The sequence below is a fragment of the Falco biarmicus genome, chromosome 4 (assembly GCF_023638135.1).
Source record: "Falco biarmicus isolate bFalBia1 chromosome 4, bFalBia1.pri, whole genome shotgun sequence".
NCBI lineage: Eukaryota > Metazoa > Chordata > Aves > Falconiformes > Falconidae > Falco > Falco biarmicus.
The window spans coordinates 94686986-94706151 of record NC_079291.1 but is presented as its reverse complement, the minus strand read 5'-3'; the positions used below and the strand labels follow the sequence as shown (position 1 = coordinate 94706151).

Sequence of the window (19166 nt, the reverse complement as noted above, 5' to 3'; positions counted from 1 at the left end):
TGCTTGGAGTAAGCCTTTAAAGAGCATTTCTGCATACTTGCATATGCAGTGGAAATGAGGTATGTTAGTTGCTTTCAGAGGGAATATCCACAAATAATAAACAGAAGCGGACGTTAGTATTCCAGGTCCTTTCATTTTGCATGTTACTCTTCTAGGCAACCTCAGTAATAGCAATGGACTTAAGGTGTCTGAGCAGACATTGATATTTCTTCAAAACAAACATACAAGATTTAGACCAAGGATGACCATACCAGAATAAAGTCTGTTATCTTCTAACAGCCACTTTGTTTTCTAAGGCTTTGATGATTAAGACACGGTAGGCCATCCGATTCTCATGCAATCGTAAAAGGTTGCACTAAACAGGAATAAAGAATCCAAAAATAGTCAATACAAATATTTACATCCACTTTTGTAAAATTTAAAAATCTAATACTCTTGACAAATGCTTTTATATCTAAAACAGTTAATGCTGACATGTTAACATTTCCCATTTACCTAAGCTCTTCCAGAAAACCCAAGATAGTCTGTGACATACTCAAAACTGCACCTGTCTCAGCCCTTCAGGAGCATCTACTCACACATTACACAGCAAGTGTTGCCTTCAGAAGCATTGGCAGAAATAGGTCCAAATAAAAGTTCAAAGGATTTTTTTTTTTTTTAAGAAAATGCTGCATGTGTCTACCAAAACTATTAAAAAATGGTGAAAATCAGAAATTCATTGATTCAGTGCAATAGATAGAAGCTGACTAGAATCTCTAATGCCAGACCCTCATTACAAATTTGGTTTTTTTTAGAAAAGGCTGAACTTCTAACATTTGCACATCATCATTTTAACTTACAGCAATTCCAGTAAGTTCCAACAAGTACTTTTACACAGTTTCTATTTGGGTTTTTGCATGGGTTTTTGTTGGGTTGTGGTAGGGTGGGGTTGAAACTTAGACCAACCAAACATGCTTCAATATCAAGGCAAAGTGTTAAATTCAGGTTTTAGAAGAAAAAAAGAAAAAATGATTTCACCTTGGTTCCCAAAACTAAAATGAAGACAGTAACAGGGCACTTCTTTCCCCGCTCCCCATGAAAAAAAGAAAAAAAAAAAAAAGAAAAGAAAAAGAAAGAAAGTCTTTTATTTTATTAAAGCAATTAAAGTTTCTATGACAGATGGGGATTTAAGACAAATTCTAGTGTTCTTGCTCTGTGGCTTTATTGAAATCCTCAGAGTAACTGCTCGAATCTCAAACTGAACTAGGCTTTTCCATGAACATACTCTTGCCTGTGTAACTTCAGTGACTAACTGTTCTCCCAATGAGGAATACATCTCTTAACACCCACAGAGAAGTCATATTACTGAAAGGCTTTTCTCCAGAAGCAAGTTCTCATCATTCACATCATTTCTCTCTCTCAGGCCACTGAATACACAAGCAGGAATTGAGCTCTCTAACACAAACGACAACATGCGAAGATGGGAAAAAACCCTCTCTCAATAGAGGCAATGGTATCACAAGCAAAGAAATTCAACTGCCGAGTATTTCACATGAATAACTATCACAGCTACAGTTCTGAGATGTAGCAAAAATATCTGCTGTCTGGAATGCAGAGAGGAAGACGCAAGCTTCTTCCCCCGATTCTCAGCATTCCCAAGGGTCCAATTCAAACATTTCCTCTGACATTACCAAAAATGCAGCTAAACTTCAAGCCATGTGGATGCTATTTGACCAATACCTTGCTTAAGGAATGACATGAGAAATACGCAGCAGCCACTGGAGAATTGCTTGAAAACTATATTAAGTCACAGTACAATTCTGCAAAAAGTCTAACCCTTGCTACTTATATACAAGGAACCATGAGAGCAGCAGCAATTTATTTAAAATAAAATTAAAAAAAAAAAAAAAATCAATTTCCAGCATTCTTCTGAACTGTTTTAGCTACTATCAAAGATCAGTATCCAAATCTAGAACAAATATTGAATAGTTCAGATTTCTGGTGTTAAAAGTTAAAGACATTTAGAATTATGAGCAGAGCTGCTGTCTCCAGACAGCTCATGAGAACGCAAGCAGTACACAAGATGAAGCCGTTCAAGTCTTATCTGAGTCTCACACTCTGCTTTAGAAGACTTAGTGTAAAATAGTCAGACTAATCTGATTTGTAAGAATAGAGAATTATCATCCTAACAGATTCAGAAGTTGCAAGTACAAATACCATTTTCCCATCATAAAAATATCTAACTATGCCTCAGAAAACAAGACACTGCTATTGTTATTAAAAATTAACGAACTGATGAGATTTTAGAAAAGCTCATATTAAGAACACTTAAGAAAGACGTCTAATGTCATTTTCATAGGCATACAGAGTTTATGAATCAAGGGCTGCTTTAGTAAAACTCATGCCTTCCAGTGCTGTCTCACAAGGTACAATCATCACTTCTGCTACTGTTTACAAGTAAAATGGTCCATCATTTAGCAAAAACTTAAATAAAGGGATGACTGAAAAAAAAATTAAATATTGCACAAATAACTTAACTGCAGACAGTACAAGACACTTAAAGCATTGATTTTTTTGTCAACATATGAACTCTATTATATAGTCACATTTTCTATAATACAGTTATTTTTACAAGACATTTAAATTCAGCATTTACATAAACCATTATCTTTACAATCTGTTATCATATAATGTTAAAGAGTTCCAGCAGGAATTAATTTTGCCTTTGTTTTAAAAGTTCATCTATCTGAGTCTTGTACATGTTTTTCACATCTTCAAGATCTAGTCGGAGCTCTTCCGCTTCCTCTGCTTTCTCTCCATACATCTGAAGAATTGTATTGTATCTTTGATCCAAATCCTGTAAGGACACAGTTTGTTACCTGACTGGTTTTCAACTTAAAAAAAGTTGCTACTAGGATAGTGTTTTACACTGTTAGGGAAAATGAGTGTAGCATTATCTTATCAAAGTATAATTACTTTACAGTGAAGCACATAGCAGATTTCAAAAATATCTCATGCTTTGACTTTCTGAATATGGCCAGATTTATACTCTAGATAGAAAAGGAAGATGTTCCTAAGACACAGACCCTTGACTACAGAGAATTGATGCTGGCTTCAGAGGACGTACTGAAGCACCTTGAAGTTAACTGCTACAAGCATCAATTAGCAAACTGCACTAAGTTTCACTGCAGGAATGACCACAGTTTAATGTTTCATTGCGAAATTTAACAGCCTGTATTTACAGAACAATAATTTCCAAAATTATTCCCAAACTATTTGAATATTTCAATTTACTTTCTTAAACATTCAGAGGATTAAAATAGTTGTCCCATTACTTGTATCACTGCTGCACCTCATTCAGCTTCTGCATTAGACTCCCATAAATCCATGCTATGTATCAAAACACCTCCTTTACTAAAGACTACTTCCAGACAAGCATCTTGAATGAGACAAACAAAAAAAATGTTCTTTCCCTGATTTAGCATGCAATCTTATGCACCACACATTTCTAACAACTAAGTCACTACCTAGTTATGGAGTAGGCATTTTCATATTCTACTTTATATAAACATCACAGGCTCTTTGGTCATTTATGATTAGGGACAGATTCAAATATAATCCTAAATTGATAGGCATATTCCTAAAAAACCGCAAATATGTCAATTTTATACCAGTTGCAACAGAAATACACTTACCTTTAACTGTGTACGTAATTTTGGTATTTCCTTCACTTTTTCTTCAAGTTCATCATTTTGATTTGTTAATTTAACCAGTTCTTCTGCCATTATTGATCGAGTTTTCTCAAGGTTTCCAATTTCCAGCTAAAGGTAAACACTTTTAACAATTAGGAGGAGGGAAGAATTTGGTGTATTTATAAAACACCATATTAAAATACTCTGATATAGTAATTAAAGCTTTTTCTAAAGCCAGACTATGAAACAGCACACCTCAGATGCACCCTCATTTTCTTCACAAATCTAATCAGTGGTTTGGCTTTGGGGTTTTTTTCTTTTTCAGATAGACAACTGCAGTTGCCTGGATAGGTCCTTGCCAAAACAAGAAAGGCAGCAACAAATCCTTCTCTTGCTCATCTCTACATGTACCTCCAGGGGCTTTTCTGGTTAACAGAACTGTCATGAAAGGGGAAGAGTGAACGCACTCTGCTGTGAGGAGAGGGACCAAGCTTTTTGAATATAAACCCACTAATATAATATTGATTGCATTAGCATTTATACTTATAAATGCTGTGTTTGGTTACATAAGAGTAACTACAGTACCTGTAGATGTGAAATCTCTCCTTCTTTTAATTTTAGCTGTGATTGAAGATTTTCAATTATACTTGAACCTGCTCCCATCCTTATAGCATCATAAAGATTGCTCCCACTAGTAGCTATTGGCCCAAGTGAGTGATCATGAGGATCATCCTACAAAGAAAAGGTTAGAGAAGCTTAAAACAAGACAAAAACATGCATACTTTACAGTCTTCACTCTCCTGAAGTATTACATCATTTAAGGTTTAAAAATATAGTTATCAGGAAAACACTTCAATGCTTAAAGTTTTTTAACTTCAACATTAATATTTAACATAAAAACAAAAGCTTCAGGTGAATACAGTTTGAGATAGCTCCATACTGGCAAGTTCTTATGTCACCTATACAACTGCCATTTAGCTTGGCCATCAATAACCATAACAGACCACAACAGTCAGTAATACTGCCTAGGGAGCAGGGTTGTGCCCTAAACCATGATGGTTAGTAAAAATAAATCCTAAATAACTAGTGTTATTCAACTCTTCTAGATGAAATTAGACCTGTGAACTCAGCACCAACACATGCATAATTACTCCGCAATAAAAGCTGTAGTTTCACATTGTCTTTCACAGTTGTTTTACAATCATAAGACATCTTGTAAACAGGTTTCAGACATTTCTGCACAGGAATTACTTTGTCTAATGCAAATATGTTCTTGAAGAGCAATTTTCTACTAATAAAACTTCTTGAAGAAGAAAGCAAGCAAGCAGTCTGTCAAAACAAAAAGGCCAGTATAACTGATCTACGATACCTGCGAGAGGAAAGATGTCTGAAGACCTGCCATGTCAACTCCACTTATGGAACTAGAGCGTGACATAGTTGGAGTACTTGAAACAGTTTCAACTGTAAATGACTTCCGGTCCTTAAAATAAAAATAATAAAAAAAAAAAATGCATACATCATCACCAGTCAGGTAAAGAAAAAAGTTTTCCAGGTGGCAAATGACAGATTCTGTAAAGAACAAACTGCCCTTTTCCACCACCAACCATAGAACAGTGTGACAGATAACTCTTCCCCTCTCCCTCACCACTAAAACATATGAAATTCCAACAATGAAGAATTTCTGTGCTACTAACACTTATGGCCTATCTTCAAGTTCTCAAAACTTTTCACGAAACAAAGACAGAAGTTGCAAGTTACACCAAAGGAATGTTTCTTTCAAGTAGCCAAAGGAGAATCAGAGGCAGTTTTGTGTGCCCAAATGTATCACAGGAAGAATATCCTAAATCTAAAAGTATGTCTCTTTTTAGATGCATGTTAATAAATTTAAAAAAAAAAAAATCTTCTTCATTTTCCACATGCTGATACCTTACTGATGTACCTTCCAAACAGGCTGACCTCTTTGTACAGGCAGCATCTGAAAGTATGCTAGCCTCTGAACAATAAAGCACTTGGATTTTAGAACTGGAAGTGGTAAGAAAGCAGTAATAGAAACAGTTCTACTTGAATGTTAACTGCTAATTAGAAGTCACAAAGCTACGGACTATTAGGGACCGTTCTGTGACTTGTGACTTAAGCTGGAAAGCATGTGGTCACATGAAATGCAAAACAGGAATTCAGTGGAAGCAATGCTAAGTAGCCTAAGCAAAGAAAACAAGTAGGTCCAGAAGAAAAAGAATCCAAGAGCATTCAAAAAAGTCAGAAGATTATAACAATCATTATGCATATTTTATCCCTTCTCAGGTTAAATAGACTATTACTCAAGACTCATTTCAGCGAGTGTAACACAAGCACTTCTTTCACTGGAAGTAAAAGGCAGTCACAATACAGAAAAAGCCAAGTCTCTAATGCCTGGGCTGACAGTATATACTGTGTGGCTCTAAGTCCACTTTGTTGCTTACGACAGTTTCAGATTCTAGATATCTACTAAAATAATTATAGCATCATTAAGACTGAACAGAAATATTAGGGTTCAGTACCTTCTCCTTTGCTGCTTCTTGCACAAAAATTGCCTTCTTTCTTTCCTGTTCAACTTTCATCTTCTCCATTTCTAACTGTGTAGCTAGCAGTGTCTACAAAAATAAATACAGGTTGCTAATCTGATAGCTCAGACTTCAATAATAACATAGTTAAAGCTGAAGTAGGCAATACCTTTTCTTTCTTTGCATCTTCCAAGGTTTTTGCATATTCATCTTTGAGCCCTTCTAGTTCAATCTCATACCTACATTGAGAAAAGAAAGAGGTAGGGAAAGTCACTGAGTACCCCGTGTTTACACTGGATTCATATGCTTTTAAACAAACATAGCTTCAAAGGCTTTAGAACATTATGAAAGTAACAGCTTCAATCTTTAGAAGGAAACAAAGCAGCCTTTACAAGCTGGGCAACCTTATCAATTCCTGTCAACATTTGCAACATTTTGTCAACATTTTGCTCCTCAACACTCAAAAGAAACAAGTCTTCCCGCTTTGCACAAAGATCTGCTGCAGATTCTTACGTTAAGAGATAGCTTACCCCCTTTCTACAATTTTAAAGAGATACTGTTAACCAAAATGCAACTCACCTACTGTTTTCGTTTTCCATTTTCTTCAATCTGTTTCTCTCCACTTCTAGCTGAGCCTGAAGACGTGTATTTTCTTGCCTTAAAAGACTATTCTGAGACTCAGTAGAAGACATCTGAATTTTATTAGAAAGAAGTTCTTCTGTAGCAGCCCGTTCTCTCTCAGCAGCTGCTGCTAGAAGAGTTTGAGACTCACCTAACATTAAGTAAAGAAAACCATAGAATTTAACTTGTTTTGTCAAGCATCTATAAGACAGGCCATTTATTTATGCGTCAAAATATAATTTGAGATTTTTTTAAATATACAGCTAATTTTTCTTTTTAAAAATACAGCTGGTTTCTATTTAAATAGAAATTATTTTCTACCATACAGTTAGAGGATCAAAGCAATGCAGAACAAGACTTCATATTCACTTCTCCAGAACGCAACTAGATTGCCTCCAGAAAGGAAGCAAATTCTCTGGGTCCGTCTTTGGGCATTATATGCATTTTTCATTTAAAGTAATAAATTACTACTGTATCAACAAATGTATGTCTCATTACCTATGCACTAAGTAAATGACTCCAACCTTTACAATATAGCACATAAGCACGAGGCTTGACAACTGAAAATGCTCATATACTTTCAGTGTCTCAGCAGGCATCCTTCCTTTAGATGCTGTAAGGACATGTACACCTTAACACCTCCACTGTGCAATCATGTTACATGGCATTTTCGGGGGTGTCAGTGAATTATCTGTCCAAGAACGTTAGCTGAATACTCCCCACACCATTTCATTTCCTTACAGGAAAGCATTTTGTGCTTACATCTCCTGATCCACTATCTATGCTCTGAGCAAGTATCAAACCCTGTTCATTTACCTTCAGCCATCTCACATCTTCATCAAGAGCCTCACAGTTCAGTAAAAGCTAGAAACCCTCTTACCAAGTCTGTCAGAAAGGTTCTTTTCCAGTTTTTCCCATGCAGAGGTCTGTGCTCCCAGTGTGGCTTGCAGATTTTCTATCTGTCGGAGAAGTGGCCGTGTAGCAGATGTAACGCTTTGACTTAGTTCTTGATTCCGGCTCTCTGCTTCTTGGAGTCTCTAAGATCACATATTAAATACAATTAGGCTTTACAAATCATATAATGGATTGAAAGATTAATATAGAATTCAGCTAAACACATAGCAGTTGGCTTACATTCTAAAATTACTGCATTACTGTTGGTTTACATCCTAAAATTCATGTGTTCAAAGTCACAGTAAAGTGTGAAATTCCAAAATAGAAGCCTAACATTTTTAGATACGTGATAGAGGAACTGCCCAGAATTGTCCAGCCCTCTGGACATCACCTGAACCATTCTGGCAACAATCTATCTTCTGGACCTTAAGAACAATAAAAATATTCTCAAGAAGCAGCTAAAGAGCCATTCAAATATATTTGCTAGCAATTTTACAGGACTATCACAAACTTAATGGCTGTACTTTGTCTTATACTAAAAGGACAGTATTCCAATTACGAGGCACTATAAAAAAATGTGATTTTGTTTTCAATATGTGATTGAAAAAACCCACTTCCTTTAATATTTTTATTGCTGTTCTACACAGGACAAGTACCACAGGTAACCAGGAAACAAAGCCTTTCTTTCAGGCTATTAATGTCATGATAGCATTTTACTTTCAGTTTTTAAAAGCCCTCTGGCACATACAAGTTGGCATCATCTATTTGCTGCAGTACCTGTTGTAATTCACCAATTTCCTGGCGTAAATAGTCTTCTTTTCTTGCTGCCTGCTGTTCTGCACGTTGCAGTGCTAGCCTCAGGTCCGCCACCTAAACAAGACATCATCACTAATCTCCTGTCCAGTTAACAGTACCACCTTATTAATTGTTACAGTCCTACACCATTTTTAAACACTGTTGGAGAGGCTATGTCTGTTTACAAGTTACAGGCTTAAGTTCTGCATGCACACAAATAGTTACACTGATCTATCTATCACTAAAAATTCTGTCCAACTATATTCCTTGAACTTTGCTTTATGCTAAGAGCGCTACAAACAACACAGAACCTGTCAAAAGTAATTTCATTTAAATAAATAAAATTTGAAGTATTATAAAACAGAATTGGGATTTTAAAGCTTAGCACAACTACCACTAAAGACTGAACAAGTTGACAGAAAAGAAATCCTTTGGGTATTTGCTAAGTACACAAAAATGAGTTCCACCTTATATTGCAGCTGATTCATTATGTCAGATGCACACACCACCTGAGTGAGTACATTTATTTGTTTAATTAAAAAGGGTTTTTTTCCACCTCATCTAAGACCCACCTGAATTGCCAAAGCTTCTTGTTGCTGCCGAGCCTCATCCTGCGCTTTCTCCAGAGCTAACCCAAGCTCTTCCTTTGCCTTCATTTCCCGACTTAGGGCTGCTTCTTGTGCCTCACTGTCCTTTGTAGCATTAGCTTTATGAAGATCTGCAAGTTCCCTAGAGGAGGAAGGGGGGGGGGGGGGGGGGGGGGGGGGGGGGCGGAGGAGAAAAATAAATAAATAAAAAAAGAGTAGTTCATTTACAGTTACTACAATGGTAACAGAAACTTTGCAAATAACTTTTGTTATATATTAACATTTCACAAGCATTGCACAAGAAATAGACACAGAAGCTGAATGTATGGTTGAGTACAGGCACACAGGTTATCTGCTTACTTGTATGCACTGTCAAGTGCTGCCTGAACACTTCTGTTCCGTTCTTCAAGGTCTTCCACTTCTGCCTGAAGTTTAGCAAGATCCTTTTCTTGTCGCTCTACAACACTGTTCAGTTGTTTAATGCTGTCTCGATGTTGCTTCTCAAGGTCTTCCTTGCCATCAAGCACCTATCAGAGCACAAACAAGAAGCATGAGACTAATCCCAGCACACTTGGTAGACAATGCCATCCGAGGACAATGACAACTCCGGCAACTAGTTAGGATGAAGTTACACAAACGACTAAACTGATCTAACACTTCGCCAAAGAGAAAGGTTTTGCTCCCCCATCTTTCCCAGGGGAGGGGGGGGAGGTCATCATCACAGTTCCACATACTTCCTCATACTGGGTCTGCTGCTTCTAAGATCTTGATTCAATCACTAACCGAGGGGGGGGAAGAAAAAAAGGGAAAAAAAAGCCCAAATTTTGCTGCTATAGGTTTTCCCAGCTATAAATGTAGCGCACTGAATTTTGTCAGCCCATCTGACAACCAGCAGTGCAGGTGCAAATAAGCAGCTGGAAAGATACCTGACCATAATTTTAAACTGTTCTGAGAACACACACAGAAATCACACCTCAGTATTCCAAAAACATGAAATAGAGAAATGTCCCAGAAAAGAAAAAAACCCCAGACTATCTAGAGCCTCTCTAAAAGGCTACTCTGCAGCTAATGCAAAAAGCATAAAAAAAAATTCCAAACATCTCACCTGCTTTAAATGCTGTAACTCCTCTTCCAATTCCTTAATCTTTTTATTCTGTTTTGTGTTAGTATTTTCTCTCTCTTTCTCTTTGGCTCTTAATTTCTTAATAATGTTGGAATTGTGCAGCTGCTGTTTGGAAAGCTTTTCTCCTGTGAAGAAAAGGAACATAACGCTAGTGCACATTGCTGTTACTCTGTGAACTCTCTATTCACATCTCCCCCTGCTCCTCGGTTCTGTGAAAATAATAATCAAGTATGTATGGAAATGCTTACTCGTACATTTTTTTCATGCAAGCTCTTAAGTTTTAAAACTACCTTATCCCTCAGATGGCCTTGCTATGCTAAGCTATAGTGAGATAGGGTAGGCAGTGAAAGGCTTTGAAAGTAAAGCAAATAAGCTCATAGTATCAGGGAAAAAATACCAAAATAGTCTGTTAATTTAGTAACAATATTACACTTCCAAAAATTAAAAAGCAGTAATGGAGAAACTGTAGAAATGGCTTGAACAATGCCCTAGTTAGACTTCTGCCAAATGGAACATGGAGCATGGTTCTGCATGTTGCTTTTACCTCACAGCACCTTTCAATGCATGCTGCAGAAAGTACCCCGCTAGCCACCTGTATTTGACTGATCCCTCCTGCTGCTCTTTGCTCTTAGCTAAATGGTTCAATTGCTCAGAAACATTGAACATGCTTCAAATGTTGTATTTTTTCCCCACATAAAGAAGGCTCTATGTGAAGGCAGTATGTTTCAAATTATTCTACAAATTTTCACTATTAAAAAAAAAATTTAATTCTCACCTTCCTCCATTAATCCTTTGATTTGCTCTTCTTTTTCTTTCAATAATTCAGCGGTTTCATTGGTATTAAGTCGAGTAGCCAATTCTTCTTTAACAGTCTTTACTTCCTAAATAAAAGGATAAAATACTTAGGGACTATTTATTAAAACATACTTGGGAAAAACACACAGTAAGTTACACTGATCACCTTTTTCTTTTCCCCTCCCTTCCTCTCAAAAGGCTTTTCTTTGAAAACAATTTAGGTTGGAAGGGAACTCTGGAGATTATCTGATCAAATCAGATTGCTCAAAGCCTTATTCCATCAAGCTTTAAAAACCTCAAAGGATGGAGACTCCATAAATTCTCTGTACGATTTCTTCCAACTCCTCCTTCCATTTAATTTTCTATACTTTAAACTTTTGCAATGTAATAAAAATAAACTGTTGTATTCCACACTGGTATCCAATAGTTTTTATATTTTGAATTACTACTGGGCCAATGCTGTGACATGCACAGTGACAAAGTAACTATGAAGAGTATTTTTTTTTCTAGTTACAGATTTGAGTTTACTTTTCACAAACTAGTAATAAGCTAGGGAAATGTAACTCTGCGATACCAGGTCAAGAACATTTAAACTCCATAAACTTTGTTGCTGCAGACTTCTTTGCTCATTCCAAACTAATCTGTCATCAGTCCTTAACTTTCCTACCAGTTAAAACTCTAATGAAGCCATTCCCATTCTTTGCCACTTCTCTAGTCCATTCTTTTCCCTCACACCAATGCAAATGCATATATGGGTACAAGGTAAATGACAGGAGAAGTTAAACCTTTTTTTCCCCAGACTAACTTTAACTTAAATGAGTTCCCTAACTTGGTTCACAACACAGCTGCAAAAATACATGGGTCAACACCAAGCAGCCTGGGAGGCTTGAAACATCTTATTCTAGTTACTAATACCATGAGGTAGCACCTGTCAGTCTCACGATTCTTCTTAATTTTTATGAATCTACCCCAAGAAATTTAATTGTGTTCTAAACCAATAAACATTAATTTCACTAAAAAGCCAGACTACCTTTTTAGCTGCGTCTCTTTCTTTGCAGGCTAGCTGGAGCTTCTTTTCGGCATCCGCAATTCGCTGAGCAAACTCCTCTTTAAGAGATGAAAGGCTACTGCTCTCTTCTTTCATTCTAAACATTTCACTACATTTAAAATTAACATTTCAGAACAGTTGCATAGTTATGTGACATTCCAAGCAGTTTGCAACAGGTTGTTTTAAATGCTTTTAAAGGGGGGGGTGTTGCTTTTTTTATTTTATTTTACTTCACATTATCCAGAAGGCCAAAAAACCACATCTATATTAGAAGTACTAATCAAAGGTCTTTATTAATTCAGTAATTTACCCATGAAAACCATGAAATGCAGATTTACCCTAAATGTTTTGCCCTTTTTAATCAAGTTCTTTTTGACAAGGAAAATTGATTAAATGTATTTTTAAGTTAAGACCAATTTAGTTACTAAATAATACCTCCACATATTATCTGTAAATTTTTTAAACTTGATATTTGATCAGTAAACTGGTAAATCCAACTTTTCTTTTCTTTTTTTTTCTTTAAACTGAATTAAATAATGAATTCAGGTTTTTCCTATAACCAGACCTTTTACCACACTTTCACAGCCTACTTTTCAGTCAGCAAGTAACTTAGTAAATCAGGTTCACCCATCTGTATCAGCAAAGCCAGCCTCCCTTAATAGCTGAATCCAGTCTTCTAACAAAGACCTTTATTAACAGCCAAGTCTGACTCTACACTACGTTTGTCATTCCTACTGCTTGCTTACTGAAAAGTCTTTGACTAGCCTCTTCCCAAAAGAGATTTGGCCCCAGAAATAATGTGTCTTTAAAATAATACCATCACAGCACATGCAATCATTATTTCCACCTTTCCCAAACAGTGCACATCCCTTGCAACCTTTGTTCTAGTTATAAAGCTACTTGTTTTACAATATTGTCTACGGATTGTATTACAGTAAAGTTACAGTTACACCCACTACTGTGTATATTTTCATACTTACTCTTTTAGGTTATCATAAGCTTCTTCCAGGCGCGCCTTTTCTTTACTAGTACTTAATAACTGTATTTCCCTCTTCTCCAGTTTCTCAGTTAATGAATCAATCATCTGGACAATGTTTTTACAGATAAAGATCAGATGAATGGGACAATTAAAACACAGGAGGGGCAGGCTTCCCCTTTCCCCCCACCATTCCCTCCCAACACTATTTAAAGCTGAACTTCTCAATGTTTTTAGGAATTTGAGGTAAAAGTCAGTGAAAATTATCGTGTTTCTGCCACATTAATTTAGAACTAGGCAATATTTAAACCAGTTTTCTACAGGTGTGGAAATCCTACTAAGTAAGCACATGTTGCCTAGCTAAGTTCCTCAACAAAACCATCTATAGTTAAATCTGATTATAAATTAAGTTTTTAAACAGAGCTGATAGGTCTCTTCTGTGAAACGTTAGCACAAAGCAGCAAAACAGCATCAGATAAGGGAAGAAAACCGTCAGGCAGGGTCAAAATCTCTTAGCTCACATCATCAAAATATTTTTGTAATACCAGATTTCAGAAAGGTAAATGTAGTGAAATAACACAAACATACATGCAAATATAAACAAATGAAACATATTCTATAAGTGTAATTCAACACAGCCAATGAAAGACAAAATCTGCTGTGGTCCATTACACTATTACCCACATTGTATAAACATTTAAGTTAGGAAAACTTATGGATAACAGTCCACAGCTTTGGAGTTCTCTATGGAATTTACACTGACATTCTGTAAAATTTACACAAAAAAATGCTTTCCTTAAAACACAGATTACACTGGGGTTTTAAGAACTTCCATAATAAGTACTGCTTTTCCCATATTACTAACAGAAACAGCATCAGTATTGCAAACATGCCTACAGGGCAAGGCCATCTACGTTTGGCACATAGACTGTGAGCAGAGCAAAACCCATGTCAAAGGGGCTTGGAAATTAAAAGCAATAGTAAAGGGACACTAAGTTGGCAAAGGAAATGGAAAAAAGATAGTTCATACAACACACTGGCAGAACTGGACAAAACACACTGCTTCAGAGCTCCAGCTCAGCCTTCCATATACTCGAGTATCCTACTCTGTCACATCTCCAGCCATTCTACCTATCTAAACTAGCCACACAAAATTCTTTTAATATATTCACTATCCATAACTATGCTTATCTTTTTCATTATAAAGCCTAGCACACCTTCTTTTCAAAAGTAAAGATAATTTCTGTTAAAACCAAACATTAATTTATGTAGTAAAAAGGATTTATTTACACTAGCTACTGCTATCCTCCAAGAACATGCATAATGCTCCTGGAATATAATAAAATTTTGACATTTTATAAGTCTGTAGAAAAAAACACTTTCAAATTATTATCTTGATTATTGCTCAAATATTAACAGCTTGTAGTTTCATAATTCAAACCAAAATACTTCAGGAAATCTCTTCCACCTTTCATGGGGCTGGGGGGCCCACCAAAGAATTAAAAGTAGCACATTTGACCTATCACGGCTTCCCATTTGCTAGCACTACTCACACTTCACAGTAATGATAACTAGGTGGATTAGGTGAAACCCAAAACTATTTGACCTGAGATTTCACCAGGATTATCCCACTGCAAAATATCAAGGACAGTTTTCTACAAGGTAAGGTAGTTCAGCATCAATTAATTCAATCAAATAAGGTGAATCTAATACCTATATAAGGCGATGATAGGAGTTTCATTTGTAACTAAAGGGTGTGTTTACAAAACACATTTTGCAATTACCTTTTTAAGCTCTTGTTTTTCAGTGTCCTCTTCTAACATTTTTCCAACGGCATCCTGCTGCGCCTCAGTCTCCTCTCTCACAATCTGTTCTTCAGCAGTTTGCACGGCAGCAACCAAAACATCTGGCTGCTCAGAATTAACAGGAGTTGCACTTCTCCCACTCTCTTCCATCTCAGCTTCCTCAGCATGTAAAACAGGAGCGTCATTCAAGTTTTCAGATTTATTTTTCAGGGCATCAACCGTTTCTGTCTTTGGCGCAGAAGGACTGACAGCAACAGATGCTGAAGCAGAAGCCCTGCCTGATAACTCATCATCTGAATTTATTTCACTTACACTTCTACTATCTAAAGACTGTACACTGAATGAATCAATTCTTTCAAAAGCATCAGAGGAGCAGCAGCTCTCGGTCAGTTTTTGGAAGTCATCTAAACGATTATAATCTGCACAGGCAGATGTAGATAAGAGCTGAAATGACGTCTGCATTAGATGAAGACTGGATTTTGAATCTGCAGCTTCTTGTCTTGAACCCACTGAGCTCTCACTTATTACACTTTCATGGTCCAGAACTTCAATATCACTAGTTGTGGATGTCCCCGAGGAGAAAGTGCTAATTGGAGGTGATGGAGTATTGCTTTGCCTGTCCTCAGTCTTTCTCTCCTTAGTTTCCAAACCCACGTCTTTTGCACCTGCATTAAGAGACTGTGAAGTGTTATCCAGTGCACCTCCCCTTCCATTCCCTCCTACACTGGATTTTTCATTAACAGCGTCTTCAGGTACTTCCAAATTTAGAGCAGACACCTTTTTGTCAGTGACTTCATTTGTGCTTTCTTCATGCTTGGCATTAGATTTAAGCACAGAATTCTCTTCTATTTTCCCCTTGGGAACATCAAGGTTTTTTAAGTCCACTAGGCCAGCTACAGAGCAATCCTTTACCTCTGCCTCTGTAGGCACTGGTACTTCCAGCTGACTGGGGTGTTGAGATTCCTTTAAAGTGCTTTTCACCTCCTCTTTGGGTCTCTGTGATTTGGTTGGAGGTTTGGATACCACCGGATTTTTCTGTATACTCTGAACGTCTGTTGGAGAGAGAAAGGCACTGAAGAAGTTTTCAGATTCATCTACTACCGTCCTCCTCACCGGCTTAGTGATTGCTGTTGGCGATATTGGCTGATTCTGTGGTTCTGTATTTGAACTTAAGCCCCAGGAAGATGTATCCCATCCTCCACTTATGAGAGAATTTGTTCCTAAAACAATAAAAAAAACAGAGAGGCAAGAATACTTCAAATGTATTCTTTTTCAGTATTTGTCTTTTTAGATGCAACAGTTCAGAAAAAATGTTTTCAGTATCATGTAACAAAGTGAATATTATACATGATTACAAACACCACCACTTTCATTACTACTTCCTTACAAAGCTTGGAACCGATTTTTAGACAAAGCAAAAGAAGCTTGAGGAAGACATGAAGTAATTCTCAAGTAAGACTTAAGGTGGACACAGACACCTCTAGAAAGTAGGAGCACCTGAATGGAAACAACTTGCTCCCTCCCTGTTTAAGAGTAACTTCAGCAAAGGCAGCAAGAAACCACACCGAACTTCCACCACTAATCCAAGAGAGAATTTCAGAAAGGAGATAGAGGGAAGTGTCTGGGAAGGGGACACAAGCTCACACAACATTCTAAAAGCTGTAAAGGCAAGCGTGAAGCCTGTTTGGGCACAAAAAGCAATCATTTCCTTTGAAAAGGGAGCAAGCAAAGGGGAATATCGCTGTCTGCTTTGTATAGTTATAGAAGGCTAAGCAAAACAATCTGAAAAACTGTAGTTTAAAAGCAGAGAATTAAACAGATTACAGGAGGATGAAACAATTACTAGGTCTTGAAAGCCATCTGCCAAGTAGCACACAAACACTGCATGCACCATTGCAAAAAACTGAGGGAACAAGCTTTTAATATTTGTAGCATGTACACTGTAAGAAGGGTTCTTGCCCTTTCAATTTGTGAAATTTGCAATTTCAATTTTCCCTCAGAAACCAAACAACAGCATGAAGCTGACAACACACATTGTCAGCAGCACACACAAGATCATAGTTTTCTTCTCCTGTGGTGAAATACTGAATTGATTAGTTCTGAAGCTGCCCTAAAACATCAACAGTTCCTATTATTGTATTTCTTGCAGGTCTTCCAGGACTTGTCAACAGAAAGAATAATAACAATTTCAGCATCAAATTTCAGCATCCCAAGTAAGAAAGATAAATCAAAAAAATAGTATTAAAGTTGATTTTAGACCTACAAACATAATCTGGATAACATAACTATTTCAGGCTACTTAAAAACAAACTCACTTGATAAAGCAGCATCTGTTAAAAAACGCCAAGTTATAATATTTAAAGCAAACTACCACTTTTAGAAACTGTTCATAGCTGCTGGCCTCAAGATGTCAAATCAGATAATTACTGCTCTCATTGCCAAAAATACAACAAACATCTGATTTATTACTGCCCTGTCCATGATTCAATAGCTTCAGAAAAAGCTCTGCCAGTGAACTGTAACATTCAGAAAATATTTTGACTTCTTTTAAAAACAATCACATTTTCCTCGAAAAACATCTGCAGGCTGATCTTTGCTGCTTTCCTGATGAATTACAGAACTACTATAAATACTAAGATATAAAATAAATTTTTAAATTCTTTGGGCAAGTCTGAAGTTTTCATAAGCACGATGCAATCAATCTTCTACGAACAATTAGTATCGTTTAAGGTGACACTGGACTACTTGAGCAACTGCCAAGCCCTTGCTGCTACAAAAGAGAAAGACACGCAAAACTGACCCTACACTTTGCTGAACAACCAGCCTAGAAACGCTTTCAATGGTTGCAGATTTTGATTCTCAGAAATCCAGTTCTGCTGTGTGTATAGCCCGAAACAACCTCCTCCTACAACTACATGTCTTCTAGATATGCTGCACTGCACACTGCAGCAGGACGCTGTTTCCCGATGAGCTGTTTCCGACCCTTTTCTTTATCCATTCCTATCTGTAAGGCATTCTTTAGGGGGAAACGGGTTTCTAAGCAGAGGGCTCCTTTTTGCGCTTTCCTTTCCAAACAGCAGCTCGGGCCTGGTGGCTCTCAGGTCCTATGTCAGCCCACGCACAGCGGAGCCACTTCCCCATAACCGAGCCGGGACAGCCCTGCCACGGCCCCGACAGCCCTGCCACGGCCACATTCCCTCCGACAGGCGCCGGGAGGTGGTAACTTGGCGCCGCAGCCAGCGGGCACTCCGTGCTTTGCGTGGGGCAGGCTTCAGCTGCTCCTCCGCAACTCTGGGGCAAAGGGAGAACCCACGCGTGCCTCAAAGAGAACATAACTCCCCCTTTTTGGCTACCTGAGAGGTTTTGTCATCTATTAGCGTCTCGGCAAAACAATAACGCCGTGAGCAGCACGGGTAAGGGGCGCAGTACCACCCTCCGCCGAGGCTGCCCGGCGGTCCCCCCCCCGCCTGCCAGGGCCGTGAGGCGCCGCGCAGGCCTCGCAGGCCGGGCTTGGGGCGGGGGGACGGCCCAGTCTCCCCGGGGGTCACCCCCCGCCCGGGTGAGGGGGACAGACCGGGCGGGGGGGGACGCTCCGCCCCGCGGCAAGGGCCAGGCCGGGCCGGAGGGAGGCCAGGGCGGCTCAGCCCGCCCCGCGGCCGGCGGCACAGGGTGGGGGGGGCGGCCCGCCGCCGGCCGCACTCACCGTCACCGTAGTCGGGGATGACGGCGTCGGGCCAGGGGCTCTCCTCGGCCTGGATGTCCAGCACCCGGTCGATGGACTTCTGGGCCTGCGACAGCGCCTGCTTGGCGAAGCTGGACAGCTGCGAAGCGTTGAACCAGCTCATCCTCCGCGTCCCCGGGCCCGTGCGGAGGCAGCGGCACCGGGCACAAGCAGCGGAGGCGGACAGGAAGCCCAGCTGCCCTCAGAGCCCGCGGCCCGGCGGCGGGGCCCGGCGGCGCTCGGCGCGGCGCGGCGGGGAGGGGAGGGGGGGGCAGGGCGGCCCCGCGCCTGCGCACGGCCGGGCTCCACGTCGCAAGCGGGGCCACGCGCAGCCGCCCGCCGGCGGCGCTGAGGAGGCGGGGCCAGGGCCGGGGCGGCACGGCGGGGTGGCGAGCACGGCCGCCCCTCCCGGCCTCCCTCGGCCTCCAAGCGCCAGCAGCGACCCCCGGCCCGCCGCTGTGCCGCCCCCCCCCCCCCGCTTGCGTGGGGCCTTTTAGCGCTTCCAAACACGGGGTGGTTAAACACTACCCCATTAAAAACTGCAGCGAAGCCCCCCCCTTCGCTGCGGAGTTCCAGCGCAAGGCTGGAAG

The 19166-nt window shown here is 39.3% G+C and overlaps 1 protein-coding gene across 1 annotated transcript; it reads right to left on the bottom strand.

Annotated features, from left to right (window-relative positions):
• Positions 1–1107: 1107 nt before the first annotated feature.
• Positions 1108–18853, bottom strand: TMF1 (TATA element modulatory factor 1). The gene is made up of 17 exons (XM_056336286.1): positions 18559–18853; positions 14835–16075; positions 13055–13158; positions 12057–12183; positions 11007–11112; positions 10214–10356; positions 9469–9635; positions 9094–9250; positions 8504–8596; positions 7713–7869; positions 6791–6983; positions 6381–6450; positions 6209–6301; positions 5041–5151; positions 4257–4403; positions 3675–3800; positions 1108–2836 (listed from the first exon to the last, which is right to left on the bottom strand). The coding sequence occupies exons 1-17, from the start codon at positions 18698–18700 to the stop codon at positions 2693–2695; spliced, it is 3321 nt and encodes a 1106-aa protein (XP_056192261.1). The 5' UTR covers positions 18701–18853; the 3' UTR covers positions 1108–2692.
• Positions 18854–19166: the final 313 nt, after the last annotated feature.

Bases quoted from the DNA above. Each gene is read 5' to 3' on its own strand.
- TMF1 (XM_056336286.1), bottom strand. From the start codon at position 18,700: ATGAGCTGGTTCAACGCTTCGCAGCTGTCCAGCTTCGCCAAGCAGGCG. The intron at 10,357-11,006 runs GTGAGAATTAAA...TTTTCTTCACAG, and splicing joins CAAAGGATTAATGGAGGAAG to GAGAAAAGCTTTCCAAACAG. The intron at 6,302-6,380 runs GTATTGCCTACT...TTATTTTTGTAG, and splicing joins AAGATGCAAAGAAAGAAAAG to ACACTGCTAGCTACACAGTT.